Source organism: Xiphophorus hellerii, chromosome 20, assembly GCF_003331165.1.
Source record: "Xiphophorus hellerii strain 12219 chromosome 20, Xiphophorus_hellerii-4.1, whole genome shotgun sequence".
Classification (NCBI taxonomy): Eukaryota; Metazoa; Chordata; class Actinopteri; order Cyprinodontiformes; family Poeciliidae; genus Xiphophorus; species Xiphophorus hellerii.
Window position 1 is genome coordinate 15,286,923 of NC_045691.1, and position 27,839 is coordinate 15,314,761.

Consider the following 27,839-nt stretch of genomic DNA (forward strand, 5'->3'; position numbering starts at 1 on the left):
TAGTGCACAGCGCCATCACGTGGCATTTAGCTGAACATAATTCTCCGCCTAAGAGTAACCGGTTACTACCTTTCTTGCTACATGAAAGGGAAGCATAGAGAATTGTGATTGCCAGCAGAGTGCCAGGGTCATGATGACCCACAGAGCTTAAAATAAGTTTAGCCTCGACAAGTTATGATAAGGTACAAAAAGAGCCTGTGTTGTGGGGAAAATACTGTGTTGATGGTTGGAGAAGTAAAAAAAAAAGCCTCAACTGGCTCAAAAGTCTAATATCATAAAACAATTAAATGTCCAAAGTTTGTGCAAAAATAGAACTGCCAGAACCAGATGAAAGACAAATGAAGACAACAAAGGTCAAATAAAAACATGTACAATTATTTTATTTCCAAACTAAAACTGTCCCAACTATTTACACTTTACAATCTACTGTAAATAAGCGTCACAAATATAAAATGTTTACATCTATATACATTATTTATATAAAGTTCTGCCTTGTTGATTTGTTTAACATGCTGAAACATAACATCTCACATAAAATGGTTTACATATAAAGGATTTTTACTACAATACTGACTAGAGCTGAAGCTGTGACACTAATTTAAAGGCATTTCTATACAGTAGGTAGTCTGTTGTTATTGATGGCATCACCTTCACAGCGGACTAATAAAATGTTAAACAAAACAGGACAATGCTAAAGGGTAAATACATAATAACATCTACAGGAAAGGCAAAAAATAGACATCATGTTAAGAGAGGCACATAAAATAAGCTGTGTCAATCAGTTTCAAAAGTCTGTGTAGAACATATAGTGTCATATTCAAATCGTATTTGTTTGTCAGATTAAAAGTAGCTTTTGAAAATAACCTTCAAGCATGCATTAAACATGCCTTTCATGAAGCCCACATTCCCGTATTAAAATGTTTTTTATTGATCTTTTATAGGTAATATTCTAACCTTTAATTTCATATTCTCATTAGCCATCAGTGGAAACCATCATAACTAACAGAAATAAATATTTGTGAATAGTATTCTTGTGAATCTTGTTTATTCAACTTTTATCTCAATAAAAAACTACTGAGCTAATAAGAGCTTCATCTGCTATATTTATCCAAAAGTAGATGATTTATACTACAAGATTCATGATACAACTTTGTTTCCATAAAAAAACTGACATGTAAAGGACTAAATACTCTTTGGAAACACATGTTATATTTTGACATACATGGACGATAAAACCTTGCCTTACATTGCACATTTTTGGTTTGTAATTCATTAGAAGCCTTTCTGTAAACCTGAATTTTAAGTATTTAGTATATTTAGTCATGCCATTGTGGGTTCAGAATTTCTCTGAAAACCGTTTCGGGAGGTATTTGGTCAAATATGTAAATTTGACAGCATCATAACAATAGCAGTTTTTCAGTCTTAATCATTCTACAGCACAGACAATAAAAGTTGCTAAATGTGCATTACTACATCATGCAAGGCAGTAAATTCAGATCCAAGCACTTTAAAAGCTCGTTAAACCTGTACCATTAAAAACTCTGCAGCTGTGTCACAAAGGCACAACACTCTTGTCAGTTTATTTGCTGCAGACCAGGCACTATTTAAATCAGCACTTTTACCATGTAGTGTATAAACATGCAGTAAGGTTTGGTTAAATTACTTTAATATATATACAATGCTCTGAAGTATGAGTTTAGATAGATAATACAGAAAGTTAGAGTATTTATTGGACCATTTGAACATTATTGGAAAAGGAACTTTTGTGAATTTGGATTATGTTAATGTTCAGACAGTAGCACCAGTAGTTTCTTGACTCCATTGACTCCAGCCCTGATAAATATTTGAAAAAAGGATCAGAATTATATATTTTTTGTAGGACTGATAAAAATCCATAAAAATAAACAAATTTGATCATGTTTATTAAATGAGGATAAACTAGATTATGTAGTTATTTGTATTTTAAAACATTTACAACCCCTCTTAAATGGATGTAAATTGAGCATGATTATTACTTTCAATCTTGATCAGATTTTCAAGTAATGCTTCGTTTGTAATCGATTTCTTCCTGTTTTTCTGGGGTCTGCATATGACACAGAGGCCATGTTTGTACCAGTTACTCTTCAAAATGGGGAGAAAAAACAAACATCTAAATCAAGTAAATCAGATTTGTGTTATTTTTTTATGATAGAAAATTATTTCAAGTCTGTTTACACCTCTTTACCAGGGATGCCTAGGAAATATTGCCAAACCATGCTATTCAACTAATAGGATCGGCGTAATCGACTGTAAGATTATTATCGAAAATCGCAGTATGTTTGGGATAAAGATGTAATAAGAGGAAGTTTCAAATTTCTAAATTATTAATAAACATTGTCAGTTTTTGTCACCATAAAAGAAAGAAAATGTAATGCATTGATTTTCTGGATGTAATCAAAGACAGCAGTTAAATATAGATAATCCAAAATCAGAAAGGAGGTAACTAAATAAATATACACTATTTATTTGTTTTTGTGCCACTGCAAATGATAAAAGGCACAGCAGTTTTAATTCATTTGGAAACATTACTGAAAAGTAAAATGTCACTTCAAAAGTCTTAGAGCACTTCAAAGACTTATTCTACATGATGATGATGATGATGATGATGATGATGATGGATGATGATGAGCAGTTCATACTGATTCTGGTTCCATGTGAGATTATCTGACTGCTTCTTTTTGTGCATCTCATTTAGAACAATTAAAATAGTTTTTGTTTTTATTCATCTACACAGAACCAGCTGCAGTTATTAGTGTAAAAGTAAAGCCTTAGAAGCAGGAGACAACCATTTCATCCTCCCGGGTTGATTTTGTGGTGTAATTTTAGTAAACTGCATTAGAAACTCTCTGTAATATAAAAAAATAAATTAGAAATTGCAGCAAATAGAAGATTTTTGTTCGGGGATCTGTCTTCCACATAGCATTTATTATGGTGTGTATTTTGTTATTGTGGCAGACCCAGACTCTGTGCTGGACAGCTGGTAATGTGTCCAACTGAGGTGAAAGCGCTCCCTTTCTAATGAACATACCGAACAACCCTTTTCCAAACACTGCACACACAAACACGCACTGAAGCAGCTGTTAGTGACCTCCAGCAACCTGGCTGGTCCCTGACGTCCAGTCGATGAAAATGAAGCTCAGACTCATCACCATGAAGGAGATTCCCAGAGCAGCAAAACAAGTAGCCTTTAAAAAAATATTTTAGAAAACACAGAGAAGCACTTAAGACGAATGATCTACTTTTCAATATTATCTAAACTGACAAATATCTAAATTGAGAAATAGATCATGAAAAATGTTTAATGAAAGATATTTATGCCTCACCAGTATTTTTGAAGTGGAGGTCATGGGTTCATCCTCTCTGGGAACGATGCGGATGTAGAAGACAGCGGGGAAAATGAAAATGAGGCAGGGAGCTGATGTGGCACCTGGATCACATAAGGACACATAAATTTGGTCATACAAATTTATACTTTCCTCTTCGAAAGGCTTTATCTGACCTCCTTTCAGGACATGAACAAACTGTATCGGGTCAGGTTGTATATCCTGCCATGATGCAGAAAAAAATCACTCACAAAGTCACTTACAAAATCGGCTTTAAGATTTTCATATTTGGTTATGAAGCTGTAGAATTATTTTAATATATTGATAAACTAATTGCCCCATTCGGAAAACAGCATTGAACCACCCACAGTTCAATTTTTTGTCATGTGTACAGGATGTTTTTTCTAATCAAACCAATTTATATAAAACTTTTCCTGGTTTTTATGTTAATTTGTGCTCTGTCTGTCATATACTGTACATTTTTAGAGCAGGAGGGCTGCTTTGAAGATGTCGCCCCCAAGGTCCTCAATGTTTTTGCCTTTGACTCATTAAACGTGACCTGCACTCTGAGGACACACTTCGACAATAATATTGATTCTAGCTGTCACTTTCTCCTAGAGTAAACATGTGCTAGTCACATGTCTTAGTTCTCACTTCTAAGCCAACATTGCATAAAATTACAGTGCAAAGTAAAGAGTAATAATAACTTTTTTGTTTTCTGATTATATATTGTAAAAGATGTCCTATGTTGGTCAAAGGAGGCATTTTGTATTTGTGAACCATGTTTAATCACCCATGATGGAATTAATCAACAAAAAAAAGTGAAATATAATCTGGACCTACTTAAGTTTTCCATTAAAATAATACTGTAATGCACTAACCAATGATGCCAAAGATGCCCAGAATGTTGGGAGCAAATATCACCAGCATGTTGATGAAAGTGAGCAGAACGAAGGCGATGCTGACATGACGTAACCAGTTGAAAGATTTGCTGGGAAATAACATCTCCTGGATGGCTCTGCGCACCTGCACATTTTATCATGCGAATTAAAAAATACATTCGAATATTGTGTCTATTTGAAGTGTGGAAACAAAGGACCCAACTTACAGGGAACAACACAATGGGCACGGTCAGCGTCACAGCGGTGAGGACAGCCACTCGGACACACAGGATCAAAGTGTCATAGGGATCGATGCGGTTGTACGTATGCAACAGCTCCTGGCTCCACCTTACCTGCATGGACATTAAAATAAAACCGATTCATAAAAACACTTTCACAGACAAAATACCGGACAGCATTTTATTTCTAAAGGCCACCACTAGAGGGAGCCTGCAATCTGTGTAATAGAATGCTAGTTTCTTAACCAAAGAGATGCAGAGACAACATCAATGTTAAGATAAAGGGTTCCACAGTTTTATAGCACTGTATGTAAATAGTCAGTTCTGTTGTCTCATTTCCTTGTTTTGTTGTCAGCTGCTCTCACCATAAAAAGTCAGGTAGCCAAAGAGAGCAGCCAGAAAGTACATGGTGTACATGAGAAGGATGGAGATGTTGGAAACCTTTTGCATCTTTTTCTTTGTGGGACTGAAATCAGAGATTGGAAAGTTATGCGAATGCCACATTCTGCACTGACTTCTTGTTAAATATCACAGGGTTACTGAGGGGAGACTCACTTGCGTAGCTCGGTGTAGATGGGCAGAACCTCGGGGTGGCAAACGAAGGCAAAAGCCAAGATTGGGATTGTGTACGCCGTCTGTGAAGAACAATCTGTTCAGCACCTCTATGTCCAAGTTTCAAAAAATGATACAGGAATAAATAACCAGCTGCCCACCTGTGAATTGATTGTGAACATGCGTGGGGTGCAATGCGAGTCCTTGTCTTCATGTGGCAAACCGTCGCTGTAGTCATGGACCAGGCTGGAGTCATTCAGGCCAAGGTGGGCAGCGGTGCTGTTGGTTGAGAACTCCTCAAATGGGCAAGGGATCTGAAACTTCTTATAGGTAACCTACAACAAGACGGGGAGGAAAGACGGGTGCTATAAAGGATGCTATCAGAAAAATATACCCAAGGGTGCTGCTGCTCTTATGTGAGAACTGGACTGACTTACAGCAGATAGAAAGAACACCATGCAGCTGAGAGAAAAGCCGCTTGTGTAACCAAGGTAACCTGAAAATGAAAGATGAAGTTAGGAAACACAGAATGAACTGAATTACAGCCCTGATTCACAAGAATAGAAACATTCAAGCTTATCTTATTATTATTAAAGCTGCTACAAAAAATTAAAAAAAATAAAATAAAATAAAATAAATAAAAAACTTGATCAGAGCCACCTAGCTATGGTGAGAGAGTGGAAACAGTATGCTTTTGATGTCTGTTGCTAAACAGATTTTGTTGGACATGAGGGTGTGATTATCTGAAGGTAACTGATGAGAACCTGCTGCTCTCACAGCTGGCAGCAGGATAAAAACACGCTAATTGCTTGATGTCAACGTACCAGCTCCATCTGAGTGTGAGGCGGCTTAATGTTAAATGACATTTCTAATTAATCCCTTCTTAACATCGTAAATGTTGGCTGCGAAATAAACTTGAGTGAAAATATAAAAATGATCCATCAATTTAATTTTAAAGTACTTAGTCAGCTCAAGATACTCTGCAGGGTCATACTTGAGGTACTTGAAAAAAATGTAATGCTTTACCAAACTATTTTTTAAAGTTAAAATTTTGAGACAAAAGAGCATAACATTATAACCTTGATTTGAGAATTTAAATAACAAACCACAGTATCTGCATTGGCTGAACTTAAACAACTAAAGAGTGTGTTTCCTGTATGACAGCTGCTCTTATTTAAAGCACACGCTGGTTTGTTGTGGGGAAATGTTTAAGAGGTGTCAGATAGAGAGTATGGTGAGAAGCAAACGTGTCAGTGAGCTAGTTAGCAATGTTATTACTCTCAGAGGAGAGTTTCTAAAGTCAGACTGAAAGTCTTTGAAGTCAATCAATACTATAAAGCAATCATCAATACATTTTGAGTAAAAAAAATACTGTAGCAAAAGGACAAAACCCTTTTTCTTCACTGGGTAGGTTAACATTACTAATTTGCTACTTATTTGCTGAATGCCAGATTATCAGACAGATGTTTTGTGTCACTTCCTTCAAAGTCAAAATTCTTCATAAATTAAGCTTTAAAACAATTTATTCAGATGATGATGTCAATCCTTTGTATGTTTCTGGTAGGCTAATCCCAAACATTTGAGCTAAATGGAACCAAAGCTGTGGATGTGTTTTTCAAACATGCTACTCCCTTTATAATATCAGGGAAATACCTTTACAGTTTCGTGATCCCTTAAGGCACCATGTTTATCTGTTCAAAGACTTATACACAGCAATGAACAGCATGTAAATGTCTAGCCATTAGGTTCTGTGTGCCAGAGACGAATTACTTAGGTATGAAATATGCATACCTCTCATGACAGAAGAAAAAGACCCAGTGAAGATGCTGGCTTAAGCTGGAAAGTGGGGGACATTATCCACTGTGAAATGTGTTCTGTACCAACATGGACTGAAATGCCACTCAGCAAAGAGACCAGTAAACCAAAATCTGCATTAAAGGTCAGGCCAGAGTTTGAAAAGCCACTCTAGGAGAAAGACACTAATGTTTGAAGGCATTGTCTGATAAAACTAAAATTTAAGTGCAATAAAGGCCATTGTTACCTTTGGTGGAAAAAAGGAGAAACTTGCAATCCTTAAAAGACCATCCTAACGGCTTCTCAATCCTTATCCTGGCATTTAGAAAATTTTTGATAATCCCAACTGACCCGAATGAGGAAATGTTTAGTCTGATATGTTTTTACAATAAATGCAAGGAACCTACTTTAGTCTACATATGCTTACAGTGAACTAGTATCATATTCTGCTTGATGCACAATTGTTAGAAATCCAAGTTGATGCATCAAAGTTACTCACCGAGCCGTTTCATCAGAGCTAGGGGCAGGATGACACTGGCAGAGACCATGATGACCAGGTAGTTTCCATTCAAGTACCACAAACTGTTGGAGAGAAGGCAAGTGTACTTTGGTGAGCTCAGTATTACAAACATTGCCACACACAAACACACACACGGATGTGCGGAATTGTGAATAACTGCTTAAACAGATTGTTTATGAATAACTATGAAGCAATATCTGTTACAAATTTAAGTGTCCAATGTAACCTGATGGAAACATTCTCAGGCCCAAGGCTGTGGAAAAAATGTGTGTGCTTCTGTTGCTATCGTCAGACGTACTGGAATAGAGTGTTACATAACCGAACCAACTAAAAATATTCAGTAAGTATGTTAGTGCTGACACGTGTCCTCACACCTTAATCACTCACCCAAGGCAATAAATCAATGAGCGTGGAAGAACTTATATGATCATAAACTACTTGCACTACTTGCTCTGTTTGAAATCAACATCCTGTGTATGCTCTTCATTAAAGAGATTAATCATTTATCAAAGGCATCTCATGTAAAGTGTGCTCCTCGCTAATACAAACACATGTGTGCTTGGAAATTTTTTCTGAACTAATGTTTTGCGTCGAACCAATACAGTGGCTTTGTGTACTACATAGATGGTAAAAAGTTTGCAAACACTCTCCACCATGCATACACATCACTTCATTTAAAATAGACTACACTAAAATAGAGTAGATACAGATAAATTGTTAATTTGCACATACCTAAGCAGTTTTAAGCTTTTTGCAGTCATTAACAATGTTTCTGGTATAATTCTGGCCGAATATTTAAGCCCTCTGCTTGGCAGAGCAGGGTGAATTCTTTTAAAATGTTTGGTTTCCGGGTGAGACCCTGACTTTTAAGCTTGTCAACAAATATTCAGTAGGGTTTAGTTTGGGGTTTAGGAAAAATATAAGCGTACTGACTCAAAAGGTTACCGTCAGAGGACATAAACTTGGTTTGGATGGTTAAGCTCAACCCATGATAACAGACTTTAACAGAATAAAGTCTGTTATGAACTCAAAATACATGACCAGTGTCACGACTCAGGGAAGCTTGTTTGACCGAGTCTGAGAGAATGCAGACCAACAAAGAAATCCTCACTCTCAAATTGACATGTAAAATTTGAAGCTACCCATAATGATTGCCTTCTGGAGAATAGTTTAGACAAAGACAAATTGAGCTATTTGAGCAAAATGTATGCTTGGAGGAGTCGAGGTGACAATTTCTAATTTAAGAACATTGTACTACCAAGCATGACCATGGCAGAATCATGCTAAGGGTGTGTTTAGTTGACAGTTGTATTGTACAAAGTTTGTGTAATAATGCAGATGCCGAAATAACTTCAAATTCATCAACTTTGCCTCAAATAAACAGATGGCGGATGATCCCAAACACACATTAAAGCTAGTTTTTGAACGGATAAAGCATTAAGTTTCTATTAGTAGCCCAAACTACAACATTACAGAAAGTTTTATTTATGCTTAAAGGTCATGCCAGAGCCAGGTCGTAAATTTTACCCTATTTGATAGCAGTGATCAAATATCTATCCAGAATTAAATCGGAAGCTTGTTGATGAACTAAAAAAGGTCTGCAGTTTCTCTGGATCTTGCAGACAGACAATTATCAAAAATATTAGCAGTGGTACAGGCATATATTAGAGTTGGTAGGCATGAGTTTTGCCATGCATGGATGAGAGAAAACTGCAATAAGTTCAAACTTATATAGCCCTAATATAATTTTTACACTTCACTGATGTATAATCACTGCTTCCTGAGAAAAAAAGGATTATATTAATCCTTTTTTCATAATATTGACAGGACACAAACAGCCTGATATTTAATAGCATGTTTATTATCATGTGAACAGTCTTTATTCAGTGGCAACAGATTTTAAATCATTATCAGTGGAAAACGTCATATCACAAGCAGCAAGCAGCTTAGATAAATTACTGTCAATCCATTTAAGCGCTATTGTAGCCTAAATCTAGTGCACACAGAGGTCTTTGTGTCCCAGAGCCCCCTCATCTTTTTAAGCTGCTGAGCCTGTTATTCTTGACCCCGAATTAAACAGAATCGGGGGGATAAACTGTTACAGGTCTCCAGGCCTGAGCATACAGCGATGTCTGTCACAAGTTTGGAGGAGCCCCTTGAAAGCTCGGGAAGTCACGCATAGACAACAGGTCATGAGTCTTGCATCCTTTCGGTCACTAGGTCATTTTAGCTGATCAATTTTCACACGCGAAAGTCACTGGTGACAAATGGGAGTCCCATCCAGCTTGGAGTTCAGCTTAAAGTCAAGTTCTTCAGAGTCGCTTCCAAGCTGTAATTAAGTCTCTGTCGGAGTCATTAGGGTTCCTGAATTCCAGCAAACAATAATCAGTTCAGAACACTTACTATCACACGCCTACAAGCAGGTTTAAGTAACTCAGAGATGCACAGTTTTGGGGTAAACTCATTGTGCACTACATTTCACAGCACATATTTTTCATTTATGTCAATTTGTTGCAAATCCAGGTCTTGAGTAAATTCAAGAAAAATCTTAACCACTTCCAAATGTTTGCTCAACTTCACTGCAAACCCCATGTTTCCCCTAATCACATAATCAATTCAACAGGATCGAGCCGTGTCATGACTTGAAAGAGTCCAGCTGACTGCCACATGTCATTGCTGCCTACTTACAGAACTACTGGACACAAATAAAGCTCCTAGCCAACCACTCAGCCCACATTCCTTTTTGTACCTTTGATGCCACGAACCTGGAAAATGTTGGGAGCCTCAAGTGGAGACGAACAGTCAGACCCAGTCCTGAGCTGTCCTGTCCTTATGCTTGGCTTTGGAATTTGGCAGCAGAGTTTCACACCACCTGCTGCCGTCGCTTGAGTGAGTGCATGTGTACAAAACAGTCATAGCACTTCATGCATCACTTTTAACTATAATGAGACCTCTGATGCACCTAATGGCTGTGCTGATCCAAGAAGCTAAAGGAAATTGTGATTGTTGTGCAATATTAGGACCGGCTTGAGTCTTCAGTGGAAGAGCTCGATTAGTTTAAGATTAGAAGAAGGCCACACCATCTGTTGTAAAGATCTCTCTTGTTGCTCGGGCCAGTTCTTAATCTGATTCCAAATTTGGGACTTGTCTGGTGCTACCGTGAGATGGATGGTGTTCTAAATATATTTAATTGCCGTGCAAAATGAATCAGCAGTACAGGATACCCCCCGATGTAACTGTGAAAAGCCAGAGCTACAGTAAACTGCAAATGCTTTGAGCCTTTACTATTCTTTTGATATTTTAAATGTTGACCACTATTTCTTACAGGCTTTCAATATATTTTCCAAATTTTGACTGTATTTTTTTATTTATTTTCTGCCCACTCCTTGCACCTAACCATGACACTGGATTTTAGAGTGATTGTACCTGAAAAGCAAGAAAAGTGAACAAGTGGTGGTCAAAGAAAATGCTGTATGCCATAAAACCTTTCTACCACAGATAAACATTAATACCTTAATTTGATATGTTTTAGAATTGGGGAGAAATAGTGCAAGACTTTCCTGTAATTATTCAAATAAGGTCTAAAATTTATTTATAATTTAAAGAACAAGTTAAACATTCTGCACAGTAAGGGACGGTTTTAATATGACTTTCTGCCCAGGGCAGCACATCACAGGGGGATGCCTAAAGAAAAAGTAATTAAGAAACATATCAATTTTTAATATATTTATCTTCTACTACTTATCTGCAGCTCTAGTCAGTGGTAATGAGCACCTCTACGTATGTTGTGAAAAGTAGAAGCAATTTAAAAGAAAAACCACAGTGGCTTACAATGGTTAAGCTGATATCTGATTCCTGGCTAATAAGACAATAATTTAAGAAGTAACGTATTGATGGTGTGAGGAAGACAGTTGGCAATTTCAAATACTTTTAACATCTGTAGACTTACTGGGAGTCAACAATATAAATATAAATAGATTTTGATAACTGTATTGCACTGATGGCACGCAACATTAACTACTTGTATCTGCATCACCGACAAAAACATCTGAACCTCCTATTTATTGCCCAATAGACTTACTATCAAGGCCTTCCTGCCTCTCAATCAGTTCTAAGCATTCACTATTTTCACACCCCCACACTGACCGAACCAACAGCACATGGAAAGCGAAACATTTGTTCCACAAACAACCTGCCAGACCACAGGCAAAAACTATACTCTGGGTCAACGACCAGCAGGACCATTGTGCCCTTCACTTGAATTGGAACACTGATGTCTGTGATGACGAGCAAACAAACAGCAATACTCACTCAGAGTTGGGGTCCGCCTTCAGGAAAGCTTGAATGACCAGCGGCAGCTCTGATTTAACGATGTACAGGTAGCTGGACATAGCTGTAAAAAGAAAAGAAGAAGATGCAAACAAAATATTGTTTAATTATAACCTGAGAGTGACTACTCAGGAATATTTAATGTTATGGCATACTTATTTACATGCGGGAGCATGGCAGTTATTGCTTGAGGTTTTAAGTAGATTTTACTATTACTACTATTCTCATATTAGTCTATTTTCACTACATAAAAAGGGATTTTAGCTTTTTTATCAAATGTCTTTCGACCTTAATAAAGTAAATTATGACCATTGATTATTTATCATCAGCCAAACAGAGTCTTCAGACTGGTTGCACAGTTTAATAAACCATTTATATAAAATTATCTTACCTCTAAATTCAAGTAATTTAATTGAATCTCTTTCGATTAAAAAAGTTTTATATAAAAAAAAAAAACAACTAAAGTAATTTATCATAATTTATCATCAATTTAAACACAGGGACCAGTTTGTCTCTCAAATGTCTCACTTTGGGACTTCTAACTACACATACTGTATGCGTCCTATGAGCAGCTGTCTTTAATTTACCCACCACAAACAAAACAGCTGTTTATCAGCAGGACTTCTTACTGTTTTCTCGTAATATTTCTCCATACCCCATACTTATCACAAAGAACAAAAACTAAAGTAATACCGGTGATTTAGGTGGATGTCATTATCTGTTTGGGGGTTTAAAGTCAAGCCAGTTTCATGGTCTATAATTCTTGCTTGTAGAGTTAAACTGTAAACTATAAAATTACCGTCATAAATTTAATGAGGGTGCTCACCTCCAATGTTCTGCAGGGTGATTGCGATACCAGCAGCCATTTTTCCAGGAGTACCAAAGGCCCTGTAGCCCAGCTGTTCATAAGAACGAATACCTGGAAGGAGATTACAGACAATTACAGCCAGATAGATTTGTTGAGATCCTCCTCAAAGCAATACAATAAAGCCACTTTAAAAAAAAAAGCAATAAAACATAATAAAATTTATCAGGTAACTGGTTCAGTATTTGTCAGGACATTTTAAAATTAACTTCATGTTACATGATATTTTTTTTACATTATTAGATTCCTTTCATATGATCCATTGCAGAGTTCAAAAACGTTGGCAGGAAACCTAATCTGCTAAACGTAAAACCATGTGGCATGTAAACATTTCAACAAAATGACCAAAGTTTCCACAACAGTTCTGTTTTATCCAAGGCCTTTATATGTTAAGAAATCACACAAACGTTTGTAGGATTTGGTTAGAAAAATGTTGAAAAGTGACACAAAACTCACCCACGATGCCAGAAGATTTGAGCAGTAGATGAATGGAGTAGGATGACAAGGCTGCAACTGCAGTTCAGAAGAAACCTGCAACAAAGTTGGTTGTAAACCTATTAATATCAAGATTAATCTGTGTTTTGTTTTTACATTGTATTCTGCCTGTCTTCTTGAGTCTGTCTTTACCTATTTAAATATGAGAACCCGGACTCCTGTTCATGGTTGAGTAGATTGATTCCAAACAATATTTGTTACTTCAACATCAAGACCTTTAAATCACGCCATTATTGCATCCAGTTGTTTAAAAAAAAAAATCTGTTGTGAATCCTGGAGGAGTACTGAAGTGATATGGATCAATACTCATACACTTGCTGTTATCTACAATCTTTTTGTCCCCGCAGTTTTCCGCTTCAGTGGCACAGAAACCCAAACACATTTGGGTACAAACATTCCTGATAAGTCAGGGTGCGTTCACAACCTCAGCCTTTCTCAAGACCTTTCTAAAGCCCATTACGAACACGCTGGGATCATTATGGCCACAGCTAATGTGAAAGTCATTAAAGCTGAGCCAGAATGACTGATATCCCGCACCAATAATTACATTTTAATTAGGTGATTGAGAGTTTGTGAATCATTTGGAAATGGCTTACCGTTCAATGTAAACATTTTTTGGTTCCAGAACCTACTGAACATGACAAACGTTTTACCTTTAGTCATTACTTCTTGCAAGATAATAGTTTCCAATGATAAGGAGATAATTTTCTGAAATATATAGCCATATTTAGAGTGGAATCTTGGTTCCTGTGGTCACAATTATTGGATTTGAAAATAAAAACTCCTGATTATAAATGCATAACTACAAGGATATTGCACATTTATTTAGGCAAGCTTAATACTTTTGAGTAATATAAAATATAATTTGGTGTCAATTAAATCTAAAAGGTTGATAAAAAATACATCCAGATTTTTAGAACATTTTGAAAGGAATAATGAATGAATAAACTATGGATTAATATTGATTGACATGTAAACAACAGCCGATGTTTTTGTCATAAATTGCGGTGTTGAGGTGGTAAGGCAGACGCAGCAGACCCAGGATGCAGTGAAAAATGATGGTTTTAATGAAGAATGAAGTCAAAACAGTCCAAAAACACAGGCAGCACGACTGAGCGGAAGCCAGGGCTCAACGCCGGTAGCAACTGGTTTTACTAATGGACACACGAAGGACTCAGGGCACATTAGACGAGGACCCGACAAAGACACAGACACACAGGTGACACTAAATACACAGGAGGGTAATCACAGAAACGAGACACACCTGGGAGTAATCAAAGGGAGGACAGGACAACACGAAGACTCAGGGACACAGAAAACTCTAAATAAATACACAGAAAAACACAGAACATGACAGTTTTCTGTTCACTCTCCTGCAATCGACTGTCACTACACAAACACAGACTACATGACTGGGACATTGAGAGTCATAGTGGGACAACAACAGCCTGCACAGCTCAGGTGAAAGTAAACAACCTGCCCACATGTCTCACTGTGATCTGGAGGTTTGGTTATTCTGAGCTGTGTCCTTTCTAGGACCTATCTGTGGTAGCTAGGGTAGGCTCAGAGTCTGAGGAAAAGGGTTATGACTAGAAGTGAGCATACCAGAGTGTTCTGTATTAGCAAGATGCCCAGTGACACATTAAAAATGAACCCTTCACAAAACAGGTCGTCAATACAAACTGCTTATTTAGCTTGGATTTTGCAGGTCATCACAAAAATGACCAAAGATTATTAGATTATTCATTTTGGGCTGCAGTTACTACTAAATACATCTTGTATTAACCGGTGATGTGGACCTTACAGTGGAGTAGTTGTTATTGTCATATTTGTATATGTTGTTTGGCACTATGGTTTCTTGGTTCTCTCATTTCCTTCTTTGTCATCTCTTTCTGCAGCTACAGAAGTAGACTTCTAGTTGTTGTCTTGTGTCCTCTATCCATATATATTCTCAAAATATGTATCCTGAATTGAATAAACCGTAAGTAGAATTAGAAAATATATGAACTATTTTCAAAATGAGCAAAAGTGTCTTGTATTCTGATGTAACTAATAATTTCTTCCAAAATGTTTATTTTCCTTGTTCAGAAAGTGCAACGTAAACTGCCAGAACACCATGATATGTAAACACTAACCATCTAGTGCCTTTTGGGTGCTTTTAGAAAATGAACAAAGCAAATTTACTTGGTCCCAATGCACACACTGTACAACGGGAGTATTTCAAAAGGGGACAGACACACTTCAGAAACAACTCTTTTCCATCCACAAATCTACTTATATGTTAATGCTTAGACTCACATGACATACATTTCTCAATGCACAACATACCTGGTAAACTGGAAAAGCAGTTTTAAAAACATAAAAAAGGACACAACAGTGTCACTACAAAAGTAACCTAAGTCATCCTGACACAGTTATACACCCTTGAAACCCAGGAAATTATGTCGGTATTAGAACATGCAAAAATTTGTAATTTTTGCCAAATCATGTCATTCAAAATTGTCTTAAAGTTGAAATAAAAAATTATTTACTCACAAGAAGAGAAGTATGCCAGTGTTCGCCATGGCATAAGCCAATCCTAGGATGCCACTGCCCATAATCGCATTGCCAAGGTTGAAGACCGACATCCCAAAGGAGGTCTTTCCTTCAAACTGGGAATGAATTTGATAAAACAAAACAAGAGCAAGCCTTGAATGACCACAATGTCTGAAAATTTCAAACTATAACAGCACTGAGTGCTATAAAAGTGTTCTTTACTGCTGCATTTTTAGCTATTCATGTCATTTTAGTAAGTAACTTCTTGCAAGCAAAGTGTCATGTAAAGTCCAAGAAGCTTGTGTGAACACAGATTACTCCAAAAAACACAGACCAGTCTGACAGCTCTGCAGTAGCAAGCACAATAACGTGAGCTCAGACATTATTTTTAAAGTATGGAGTAAAGCACTTTCATTCACTTGAATTTATTGTCAGCCCCTTTGCATACCCAAATATAGGCTCTCAAGGGGGAAAAAAAGTTAACCTTTTTAATAAAATGTTCCAGCTGTGACAACAAAACATGAATTAAATTCAACAAATCACAAATTTACAGTGTATTTAAATATACTTACATCTGTGAAACGTGTGGGTTTCTTTCCATGTGTGTTAGGTAAGAACTCCTCACTCTCAAGTGCACCTTCGGGGTCATCAAACCTGGGGATCAAAAGTACAGCAGTGAATTTGCAATTTATTGATCTCTGACTTGTGAAAACATCAGAAAATAAAATTTCAACACAGTTCTTTACAAACATACCTGAGAGTTTCAGTGCCATTCCTGCACACGGATCCGTCAGACGAAATCAGCACAAAAACAAGGCAAACATGCATTTAAAGAAATGTAAATTTTTGGACAAATAAGTCATACTTCATGTTAACCACATGAAGTTAGCTACTTATTATTAAACATAAATTAAGGAGCCTGATTTACTTTTTGAATATAAACGATAAATATTGGCTCACTTGGTTTATTGTGTAGTGCCAAGAAAGTGGTTTTCACAAAAGTATAACCACAGAGAGACAAAAAGAAGCTAAGAAGAGTATAAGTGATTGATACATGCTGTGATAACAACAAGGCAACCATTCATCTGTGTGAAAATGTTAAGACAACTCACTGATCTTCTGCTAACAACGTCTTCATTGGCACACCCATGTCATCTCCAAGATCATGGGGTTTTCCATTGGATAATATGTTCATCTCTGACTCTGCAGGCTCCATCTTTTAAGAAATATCAGATTCTCTTTGGCCTGAGCGCGTTCAGTGAAGGAGGGGTCCAGCTCTTGAATTTCTAAAAACAAAGAAGGTTATAAGAGCATTTCTCTCACAGGACAACCTTCAGTAACAATACAAAGGTTTCTTGATACAGCTGTGAAAACAAAAAACTTAAAAACAAAATTGTTCATGATGTGATTTATTTTATCTCAAACAGAATAGCAACAATTATTCCTAGTGCTGCCAAAATAATATATTACCATTGTTATATTAACATTATGTATGCTACTTAGTAACTGTCTTTTGGTCAAATTAAAATAAAGTCAACATTTGTTTTGTTGAATGTAACAGAAAATAAAAACATCCTCTTTTAGCCAGCTGACTGGAAGTGTGCAGCAACAGGTGGGGCGGGGTACTTTACAATTCATAGTGCCATTGAAAACTTAGTTATTTCCAACACTTTCTATGGATTATTATTAAAGCACTATGAGTCATAGGAACAGTATGACAAGTCATTTTAAAATTGTAACTTTGGACTTGCTTGTGACCTCCTGAGTCAGATTTTCTACATATTTTTCTACAAAGTTAAGACTGAAATAGGGTTGATCTTTAAGTTCTAATGACAGCAAGTTCATTTTTGACATTTTATAAACAAATTTTAATTCACTGCAAACTAAATTCACATTTAATTGAATCTGAAACCAGCAGACAGGAGGCGCATTCATAATAAAATAAAGTGTTGGCACTTGTTTCCACACAGACATAGTAGAGAACGATCCAGAAGTATCTCTATCACACTTGGATCTGATTCAATTAGGGTTCACTGTGGCACTTTTTTAGGTGAATTAGGACATCAGTGCACGACTACGTCAATTCATCTGTTTGATCTCTGTTCTGCAGATAAACAGCACACACTTACTTTTGGCATAGTGACCCAAAAGACTTCTATCCTGACTCACATCATTGTTGGAACATATAACATGAAAAGAGCTCACAAGCTATGATGTCATCCCAGAAAGTTTGTAGGAGTTTCGCGTTTCGGTTAAGAGTAAAGCAAACAAGTCAAAGATATCACCACACAGTCAAAGGTTAAAGTCTGTCTGCGTTTTCAGAATTTTGCAGTTCCATGTAGTAAAAATCTACTAATTAACTGAACTACTTCTGAAACTACAAAAAGACAAGGTTGTGTAATGCTGTAGAAATACCCCCTAAGATCACGTTTAGTGTTATTCATACAATACAATCAAACCAGGTAGACACCATTCAATTGCAGCTATAGTAGAAACCTGAGGTAGAAAATAAATAATGTAACACTGCATGACATAGAGTAAAAGATTTAAACAGCTGTAGCCACAGGGAATATTTTTTATCTTCAATAAAAAAGTATTATTGGAAGAAAGATTCTGGCTTATCTCCTGAATGAAAAACTAGCGTACACTGCATCCTGTTTCAGCTCTGTACACTGATACTGATTATTTACACAGAGGTATACAGGAAAATGTTTGATTCAATTCAAATCTAGATCACACTGAATTCTGCAGGATTTTGGTGCTGAGAGAACCCCCTCATGTAACTGAACAAATTCGGGATGTTTTCACATCAGGACGGTCCAGGAAACTGGGTTTGACAGAGTTTGATGGGCAGCCCCAAGTTCAGCATGCAATATGCTGCCTTTAATTTGAAATGTATTTAAACTTACTATTCATTAGCACTTTTTTGTTTATATCTAATTGAACTAGAAACACCAATTGTGCTGTACAGTATGTATTTGCGAACATATTATTTATGTGTTTTATTGGATATAATTGAGATAAACAAACTGTTATCACCTTGAATTGTTAATCATAGTACCAAAACAAACAACAAATCTCTTTTTTCAGACTTGTGGTGCTCATTGCTACTTTCAAGCCAATAAGAATGTATTTCTTTATAGACAAATAGATACTTTACAGCAATATGTGTCCCATTGGTATAAAGAGATACCAATGAAGTGAAAATGAATTGTTTATATTGGCCAACTGCAAACTATAGATATGCAACCGTATATGTTATTAAATTTAGGGTTACTTAAAATGCATTAATTTCGCCACTCTGAATTCAGACTTTCACTGGCAATTTTTATTTTTGTTTTGTTTTTTTTCCAAATGGCAACTCTGACTTCCACATAAAAACAAGAGCGCACTCTGTGAACTGTACTGAAAGGTTTTGTCAATTTTCAGATAACATATATCTGTAAATCATACATCACTTCCTCCCCTCGGTTTAGTTTACTTTGGATTGCTGGATACTCTGTTTGCTTTTTCACAGTAAGCAAACCAAATCAGGGCTAACTTCTTAGTAAACCGAAATTCACATTTTCAGAGATCAGATGAGCTTTCACACATGTAGCACTCCAAGATACAAACTCTGTTTCACAGTGGAACAAAGAGGGCTGGAGTGAAATTATAGAAATAACACAAAAACAGTGTTGTCACACCTATCCATAGAGAGATCATAACCACTGTTTTCAGTTCATGAATACAGGATCAGTGAATTTACAGTAAATACAGAACTAGGTTCATCACTGATGTTGGTACTTTCCATCTCTGACATGTTGCATGTTTAATGCATGTCAGGAACTTGTTTTTGGCATAAATTATATTTTGATCTTTCAAAATAAGTTAAATACTAAGATCTGGACTTTTTCATTGCAGTGAAATGATATGCAATAACGCAAAAATGAAATGAAAATTGTTCTTTTTTAATTTATTTTCTTTTTACTTAAATGTTAGTAACTCTGTTTAAAGTAAATGTTTTCAAGAAAGTTTGATGGCTTTTTTTTACGATGCCGTTACTTATGAATAACATTTTTTAATAAAAGTTGATTACATAGAGACCTACATAGTTAAATCTGGTCTATTGTCTGCATTTAAATTATTTTGGGTTCATACCTTGATAAACAAGCCATTTCCACAAAAATTTGAATGTAAATTCCCAAAAACTGTCTTGAATGAAGAGTGAAAATGGCACAATTCAAAACTACTAAATCAATAAAAAGGTGAATCTGAGAATGTAATCAGTTAATGTTAAATTTACAACTAATTTCTTGACCCAATTGAAATGTTTTAATAACTTAAAGGTATTAAGCATGAATTATGAGAACAAATACTGCTCCCTTAACTGAGAAAAGGACAGTATGATATTTCCCTGACTGCCAGAAAGACGACCTGAAATGTTCCTGGAGCTGGAATCAGTTCTGTTGAGCAACAAGTCATGACATGAAGATTAGAGGTCACATTTAGAGTTACTGGATCTGTGTGACATTTGAATGGTTTGAACAAGAAGAAGGGTGAACAACAGTTAATTAAAGTGTAGGATCCTTATTATTAAGTATCTCAGAGGAGCATTCCTATTAACTAGTCCCCACTTACTCTGGTGTCATTTTAAAAGCAGGCAGCCATGAATATGGCGGCTGTTTGTGGCGCATCGGCACGTGGGCATGAGATAAACAAGGTTCAAGCAAGTGCACCTGGCAGCACTCGCTCATCCTACAACACGTGCCTGACGCAAACAAACCAGCACATGCTTGTGTCCTGGTTCATTAACCGCAACCATGGGAATCCATGCCACTGATTTTTATGGGAAACAAGGTGCAGGTTTGAATCCAGACAGAAGTAAATGATCAATGCATAACATCTATGCATGTTGATGAAAAGTATTTCCAACAAAAAATGCAAATTAATCACAAACAGAGATTCATAATTTATATAAAACCATATAAAATAAACAATCTTGTAGTCCATTAACATCACAATTACACTATCGTAAAAGCAGATAATTTAAAGCTGACCTACTCTAAATCGAATAAATGAAAAAAATGTCGACGCATTTGTGCCATTTTTAACCTAAACCAAGAGTTGACTATACAACCTATTGTTGAACACGACAGAAGATTTATGAAGTTTTTACTTTTTTATTTCTAAGATATGCCATGACTGTTCAAATATTAAACAGTTTACATACAATTAAGTCCCAAATTAATTGTATCCCTGGTATTTTTTTGATTTATAAATTTTTTTTCATTCATTCAAGAGGATTGGTTGTGACTAGAAATGAGGAAGACATCTCTCAAAAGACAGCAAAGTAATTTAAAGGAGTCTCTAATTTGAAAAAAAAAATGGCTCTGTTTTATTCATAAAGAATGTTAAAAAATCTTTATTGGCACCGAAGAATAAAATACTCCTTCCAATTCCTGACAATCTTTTTGCATGTTTCCAGAGGTATTTTGATGGTTCAATTCTGGTGATGAGCTTCAAATCTTTGGGTTAGAAGGCCCTTTTACCCTCCAAAGATTCTTAATTATATTCATATTGGAACTCTGGCTGTACAGCTCAAAAACATTAACATTACTTCCAATCAGAGCACCAGAGTTAGGAGATTTTAAAGATTACTTTAACTTTAATTCTACTATAGTTAACTTTGGGCTCAATTATAATACCTAACACAACTCTGAAAAATCACAACATACAGTAGGTTATAATAACAACTGGATTTTAATGTATTATTTGGATTTTTGTTGTGGTGTGACTCTGGATTTTTCCTTCATGATCAATACTATGAGCTGCACCCCTTTTCAAATGTGATATGAGCTAAAGATGTATGTACATCAGAAACAGTTGATGTCTGCTTTAATGACAATGGCTCATTACACAGACTAACATGAAAATGACTCTTCTCTTTGAACATCTCAGCCCTTATCAGTCAGTCAGATAATCAGACAAAAATAATCAGCGAAAAGTAAAAATTATGTCATCCCGATTGAACTCCAGACAGGAAGCAAAACTGGTTCAATATGTTTCCCAAGCTTCCAATAACGTTCGTGTTGGCAAAGGATTTAGAGGTCTCAAACTTCAAGAGCTTTAAATGTAATGATGATGCATATTGACTTAATACATAGTGATTTATAAGGGTTGTACTGGTCCAAGTTAGCTAGCACTTTTTATACATAAACTATTCAAAGGCGGGCAGAATTGTTACACTGAAGATTTATGAAGTTTTTACTTTTTTAATTTCTAAGATATGCGTAACGAGTTGTTTAAATGAAGACCAGATTTGACCTTCCACCTAAAAAACTGCTTTCTACCAAGTCCCTTCAGACTGCCCTTACAAAACATTTTTATTCCACAGGTGGCAACCTGGAATCAGCAAAATATGATTACTTTTATGACCTCAATTAGTGTCATATTTGCTCCAAAACTGGCCACACGATCACTTTTAATGTCCAAGCTATCTTTTCCAATGCTTATTCCATGAGTGGTAATGTGTGAGATGTGTGTATTACATTTTCATGTACTCTTCATTATTATCAGAATACCATATAATTTTAAGTCCAATCTCCAGACCAACTCCACTGTGAATAAATATCAAAGTTTCTTTAGAAATTTAGAAAAAAAAATACTATCAGTAATACGTTTAAATACGATTGAATTAAATATGAACCTCTCATTTTATTAAATAGAATGTTTGAATCATTCAATATAAAAACAAATCAGTCACGAGATTTGTCATTTTACCCATGGTAAAGCTTGATGACAGCTTCACTCTGTATCCAGTCAAGAAAAGGTAGTTTGCAAAAAGTAACTTCATCTTTTTTGCGTAGCTGTGCAGCCTGACACCCACAAGTTATTAGTATTACTATTACATAAGTCTTAAATCTTGAGAAATAAATATGAAAAATCTTGTCATTATTTTTTTAACTTTACAATAGAACTCATGAAGTGGAGTGGTAAATAATTCATGCATCAAAAAGATTTTTGGTAACACTGACACTGATTTATTCATGCAAACAACGCTCTTTTTTTTGTAACTGTCTTCTGGCCTCATACATGTTTACTAAAAATAAAACCCATGTCTGTTACATAAAGGTTCAATTACCTCGAATTAACTGTGAGTGTTGTTGAAATGTGGCAGGACATTTTTTCTCCTGGAAAAAGCATAAAAGAACAGCAGGAGATACTCAGCAATTACTCTCCAGGAAGCTTGGAGCACACAGTTTTGATGAGGGTCCGCTCTCAAAGTTGGCACATATAGCTTAACTTTGATTTATAGTTAAATGCTCTATCACTACCCTTTGTTTGCACAGATATTTCACAATATATAAATTCCAGGACAATAAATGGCTTTCAAAAAATGTAGCTTATTTAATGACCTATTCCACATTTATTGGCAGCTAGCACCTACATAGTACTCAAATGTTATCAGACGAAACAAGAAATGTATTGAAGGTGGCATCATGTGGCTTTAGGTTTAGGGAGAATTCACCACAGAGGCAGACTCTGTAACCAACAGAGAATAAAGTGAAAAATGTCATTAAATAATCTGATATTACATTTGATTTAAGTTCTTAAGATGTTTTTGTAGCACTTGGTAAAACACATATGTTATATTTTTCATTACATTTACATTTACATTTATCAACAAGAAAAAAGTTTAGCTTGAAAGATGTTCAAATGAGCATTCCTTCATAAACAGCATGCAAAGTGATACTGAACAAGAAAACTCATTTGAAACAACGTATCTTGTTCATTTAAATGTGTATCTATATCTATATACTGTATATATATATATGCATCTACATAAGTATATAGATATAAAGCACCAATGTAGCAAGGTTCATGTGACATAAAGACGTATATTGCTGTAAGTATTTTGTTCCACATATGACCATCTTATGAAACTACTCTTTATGTCATGAAAGAAGCCTCTTGTTTGTGCTAATAGTTTCTCCTCTCCATTCTCATAGCATAAATTAAATCCAGAAAAGGACTGAATAAATGCATCATTCTTTAAGATCTGAGTGTGTCCATCTGCTACTCTTCTACCCTTTTCTCCAAAAACGTCAGGAAAAAATAACTTGGAACAAACAACCTTAGAATAGCAATTAAAAGTGGCCCAAATGCAGTTGCTAAAACACCAAACAGGTCAGCACATCACTGTCGTCACTCATGATCACATCTCTGTCGAACCTCAGCCAAATATTTAGTCTGGCATAAATCTGTGCACCCAAAATTTGAAACAGTCTGGCAACTATTATCAGACACACTATTTCCAGTGAGACAGCTTGATGCTAGAATGTAGCCTTAATCGGTCTGATTTGCTGATCTGACATCAGATCCAATTTGTTTCCTGAGTCCTGAGGGAAATATTAATAAAGTCTACAGACAGTACAAACAAAAGTAGGAGCAGTTATGTGGTGGACAAACATGCCTACATGTTTTACTGAAAACATGCACAAATTTGGCCTTCGGTGGGTGTTTGTGATTCACATGTCGTCACATGAGGCTGGGACTCAAATACCTATTGGAGCAGGATTTCTAAGCTGTGGTCGTCATGTTTTAGTCAAATATTTGACCATTACCGCTGACGTACTTTACTCTGTGATTTGTTAAAAAAAATATGTACCTGCTACTAAATATAGCTTTGAAAGAGACATAAAAAAACAATGTCACAAGTAAGAAGAGGATTTAACTTGTTTTGGAACATACTATATGGATACTAGTGGAATAATAATATCTATTTCAGGTACTGAAAGATCCAAATTCAGAAGAAATAAGCTCAAATCAATACTGTGTAGAACAAACGCTCTATGTACAATAAAGTATTTACAAAATGACTTGCAAGGACTCCAAAACAAATCTAAAACAGCACATGATACAGTCGTGTTCAGCTCTCACAGATTATGAGCCCCATGACAAAGATAATAATAAACCCTGGAGTGGCTGACACTTAACACTTTGGCTGACTCAGATACAGAAATCCACACTTCTCTTTGATGGGACTGCAGAGCAGCTGGCTGCGTCCAGCCTGGATAAAACATTGACTTCCACACACTGTGCACCTGTCCACTTCCTGCCATTTTGACCGCTGCACGGGTCGAGGTCACTGCCAGCACAAGGGTTTATCTGTTCTTTTCGAACTCTGATCAAAACCACCACTAAAAAACCATTAAGAGTTCAAACCTTCTTTCTCCATCCCCAACGGCATTGAAGCAACTTTTGCAATGTGTTTGATGTTCAAATAAGGTTTTTTTTTACCTGTGTCAGTTTTACTGTGATGTCAAGTCATGGCCCACATTGGAGCAAATGGGGGTTATGGACCTCATTTCCTGTCGTGTACGTTATTGCAACAGTTGGTCCCTGTTCCAAGGCTGTCAAACAACCAAGCTAGCAGCAACACTGAAACGATTTTTGAATATGAAACAAATCATCTTGTAGAAAAGGAAAGCACCCTGAAATGACACTCAATCGCCAAGAGTATAACAAATTTAAGCTAGAATATAATAAAATAAACAGTGACAATAAGATTCTCTGAGATTCATTTTTATTTCCCTATCATTGTTTTCTAAAAAACTCAAGGTTGACAAGCTCCACATTAAATTTCATGAACAGTCTGAGCTCAGATCAATACCATATTGATTATGTTGTGTATTTTTCATTCACACTGTTAATATTTGTCATTTAAAAGGCTTCAATCAATATGACAGCACCACATGACATCAGCACATGACATCAACGAAAGGTTCAAAATAATAACAAGTGAAGGTCTAAAATTTGCATGCTACAACATGTAGAAAGACTTGCTTAAGACGTTGATGATGGAAAGTGACTGCGATCAATACCTATAGTACAATGGCTCAGATCATATTTAGTTGCCAAAGGGATCATATGGTGTTATAGACCAATAGAGGTTTTGTGAATAAGGTGCATCTGCTGTTTCAAGCTTAAAAGAAAATGTCTCAATTCCTTTTAATAAAGTTCAGTGAATAAGAAAAAAATGTTTGTGTTTAACCCAGACAAAAATATGACCAAGCTTGAATTAGAAGGCAACCAGCTGAAGGTCCACTAAGGTCATGGATATCCTTTCTATTCTCTCTAAGGCTATCAAGCCAAATAAACTCTTAAAAACTTGACTTTTTAACACCCTTACATACTTTCTAAATTAACCTTTAACAATGCTATCGGGCAAATCATGTTGTTGGTTAGAACATTTGATTAACTTGATAACCACAGTTTAACCTGTTGACAGACTAACACAAGGTAGCACATAATTGTGAGGAGGAAGACAAAGGGTTATAAATTTCAAAAACTGAAAAGTGTGGTATGGATTTATATATATGTATACAGTATATATATATATATATATATATATATATATATATATATATATATATATATATATAGTCACTAGCTGTGACTATTTAGTGGTCTACCTCTCTACCAGCTTTACACATTTAGAGACACGTGCTGTTGCTAAGAACCTGAATGTTCTGACTGGGAAATCTGAAGCACCACCAGGTTCCGTCACCGGTGTGGCTGTGTGCATCTAGAATGTAGTTGCTCGTATTAACTATCTGGTACTTCTGATAGTTTGCATGTCATTAAACCAGTGATGACTCAGCAGCAGCTGCTGGATTTCGTCTGACTGCAGCATATATAAAAATGATGGTGGAGTCAAAGTAAATAAAGGTGCAGCACCTACATTTGTTTTCCTGAGACTTAACAACCATACTCTACTGAGCGCTGGTATCTTGCAGAATTGTCCTGACCATAATGTGACCGTGAAGAAATGTATCAAAGTTCAAGGGGTGCAAATAGTTTTGAATTGCAGCACGTTATAGTTAATTTGTTCATATTTACAATGCCAATATTTGTACCAAAATGTTGTTTCAGAACCATTACAGGAAACCTAAATCGCACGAACTGGACTTGCCCCACAGTTTGAGAACCATGTCTGTAGAGCAAAAGCTTCTCATTTTCATTATCACCAGGCACACAATAAAAACACATCAGAGAGTAATGAGTGAAAATGCGCACCATGTAGGCTACTTTCCACACACGGCGCTCTTTCCCTTTCTCCCTCTTCCTCCACATGGCTATGTTTAGCCTACAATAACAAAGAAGAGGAGCTTTAAATGGCCTCTGCTGGTTGGTAATGGTGTTTGTTTTGCTCGTGTATGAAAAAAGGAGAACATCTCTCCCCCATTAGCGGCAATATTGCCCATTATCTTCGATAGTAAGGAACAAAGTGGTTAAGCAAAAGGTGTAGGGCTGGAAAATGTCACGTAGAAGTCAGGCAGTGACGTCACGACACTAAGTTTAAGAGCGCTGCAGAAATCTGGTCTAGCAAATCCCAAACTAGGATATTTACATTCCCACGCTGCAAATGCGGGTTTATGTGTCACAGTATGTCACTTTTGCAACTTAGATTAAACAGTTTAAAAAGGTAAATTAAACTCCACAAGGAGTTTAATTTACTCCTCGTGGAGTAAATTACACTCCACAATTCTCCCAGGGAGAATAAAACGCTTCACGAACAAAAGATGGACACCACCAGTTTGTCACTTAAAGCGCCACATGGTCCTCCTGACATGTCCTGAGGTTGGCGCTCCCTAACAAGAGGGAGCAATTTATGTTCTTTATTTTATCACCTAAGACATTAAACTACAAGTTGGTGCAGCCACTTCGCCATCCAACAATAACACATTTGAGTTTTAACATATTTCTATTAAGATTCTCTTCCACTCATGACTGACAGATGTCTTTGTTTCTAAAAAAAAAACAAAAAAAACACATAACACACATAATCCTTAAATATAAAATAAAACCAGTTCGTTATAATACCACAGAGTTTAGTAATGTTCCCCCTTTATAAGAAACTTAAAAATAAGATTTGTCGACTCTTACCAAACGCACTTGTCCTGAAGATTTCAGCCTAATTCCACTGATGTTCCGAGATATTATAAAGGGCAGCGCTGTTCCCTTTCCTGGGAACCTCTCTTCTTTTTTCTGTGTTTGATATCTGCCTGGTTACGTGCGGTTTTTACTTGACTTATCGTGTCTCTGCTACGCTGCGGCGACAAAATGTGCTTGGGGAAATGGTCGGCATCGTAAAATTATCTTCAGCCAGAGCTGTGGGGGTCGCAAAGTAGGTCCGCCTCCTGTGTGCGCACCCCGCACCCCGCACCCCACCCCCGCCCTCTGTCCATCCCACCCACTGCGCCTGTGAATCCACTGGGAGGT

General features: G+C 36.3%; 1 protein-coding gene across 1 annotated transcript; it reads right to left on the reverse strand.

The window, feature by feature from the left end:
• Positions 1-359: 359 nt before the first annotated feature.
• On the reverse strand, positions 360-27,761 carry LOC116710785 (sodium-coupled neutral amino acid transporter 3). Its single transcript, XM_075074317.1, is given in 18 exon segments — positions 360-3,224; positions 3,363-3,466; positions 4,244-4,388; positions 4,471-4,581; positions 4,583-4,596; positions 4,848-4,948; positions 5,038-5,117; positions 5,196-5,369; positions 5,472-5,530; positions 7,328-7,410; positions 11,660-11,741; positions 12,504-12,596; positions 12,999-13,096; positions 15,573-15,688; positions 16,145-16,226; positions 16,327-16,347; positions 16,685-16,858; positions 27,504-27,761. Coding segments are annotated over 17 exon segments (1,572 nt in total). The 5' UTR covers positions 16,789-16,858; positions 27,504-27,761; the 3' UTR covers positions 360-3,119.
• Between the last annotated feature and the right edge of the window lie 78 nt (positions 27,762-27,839).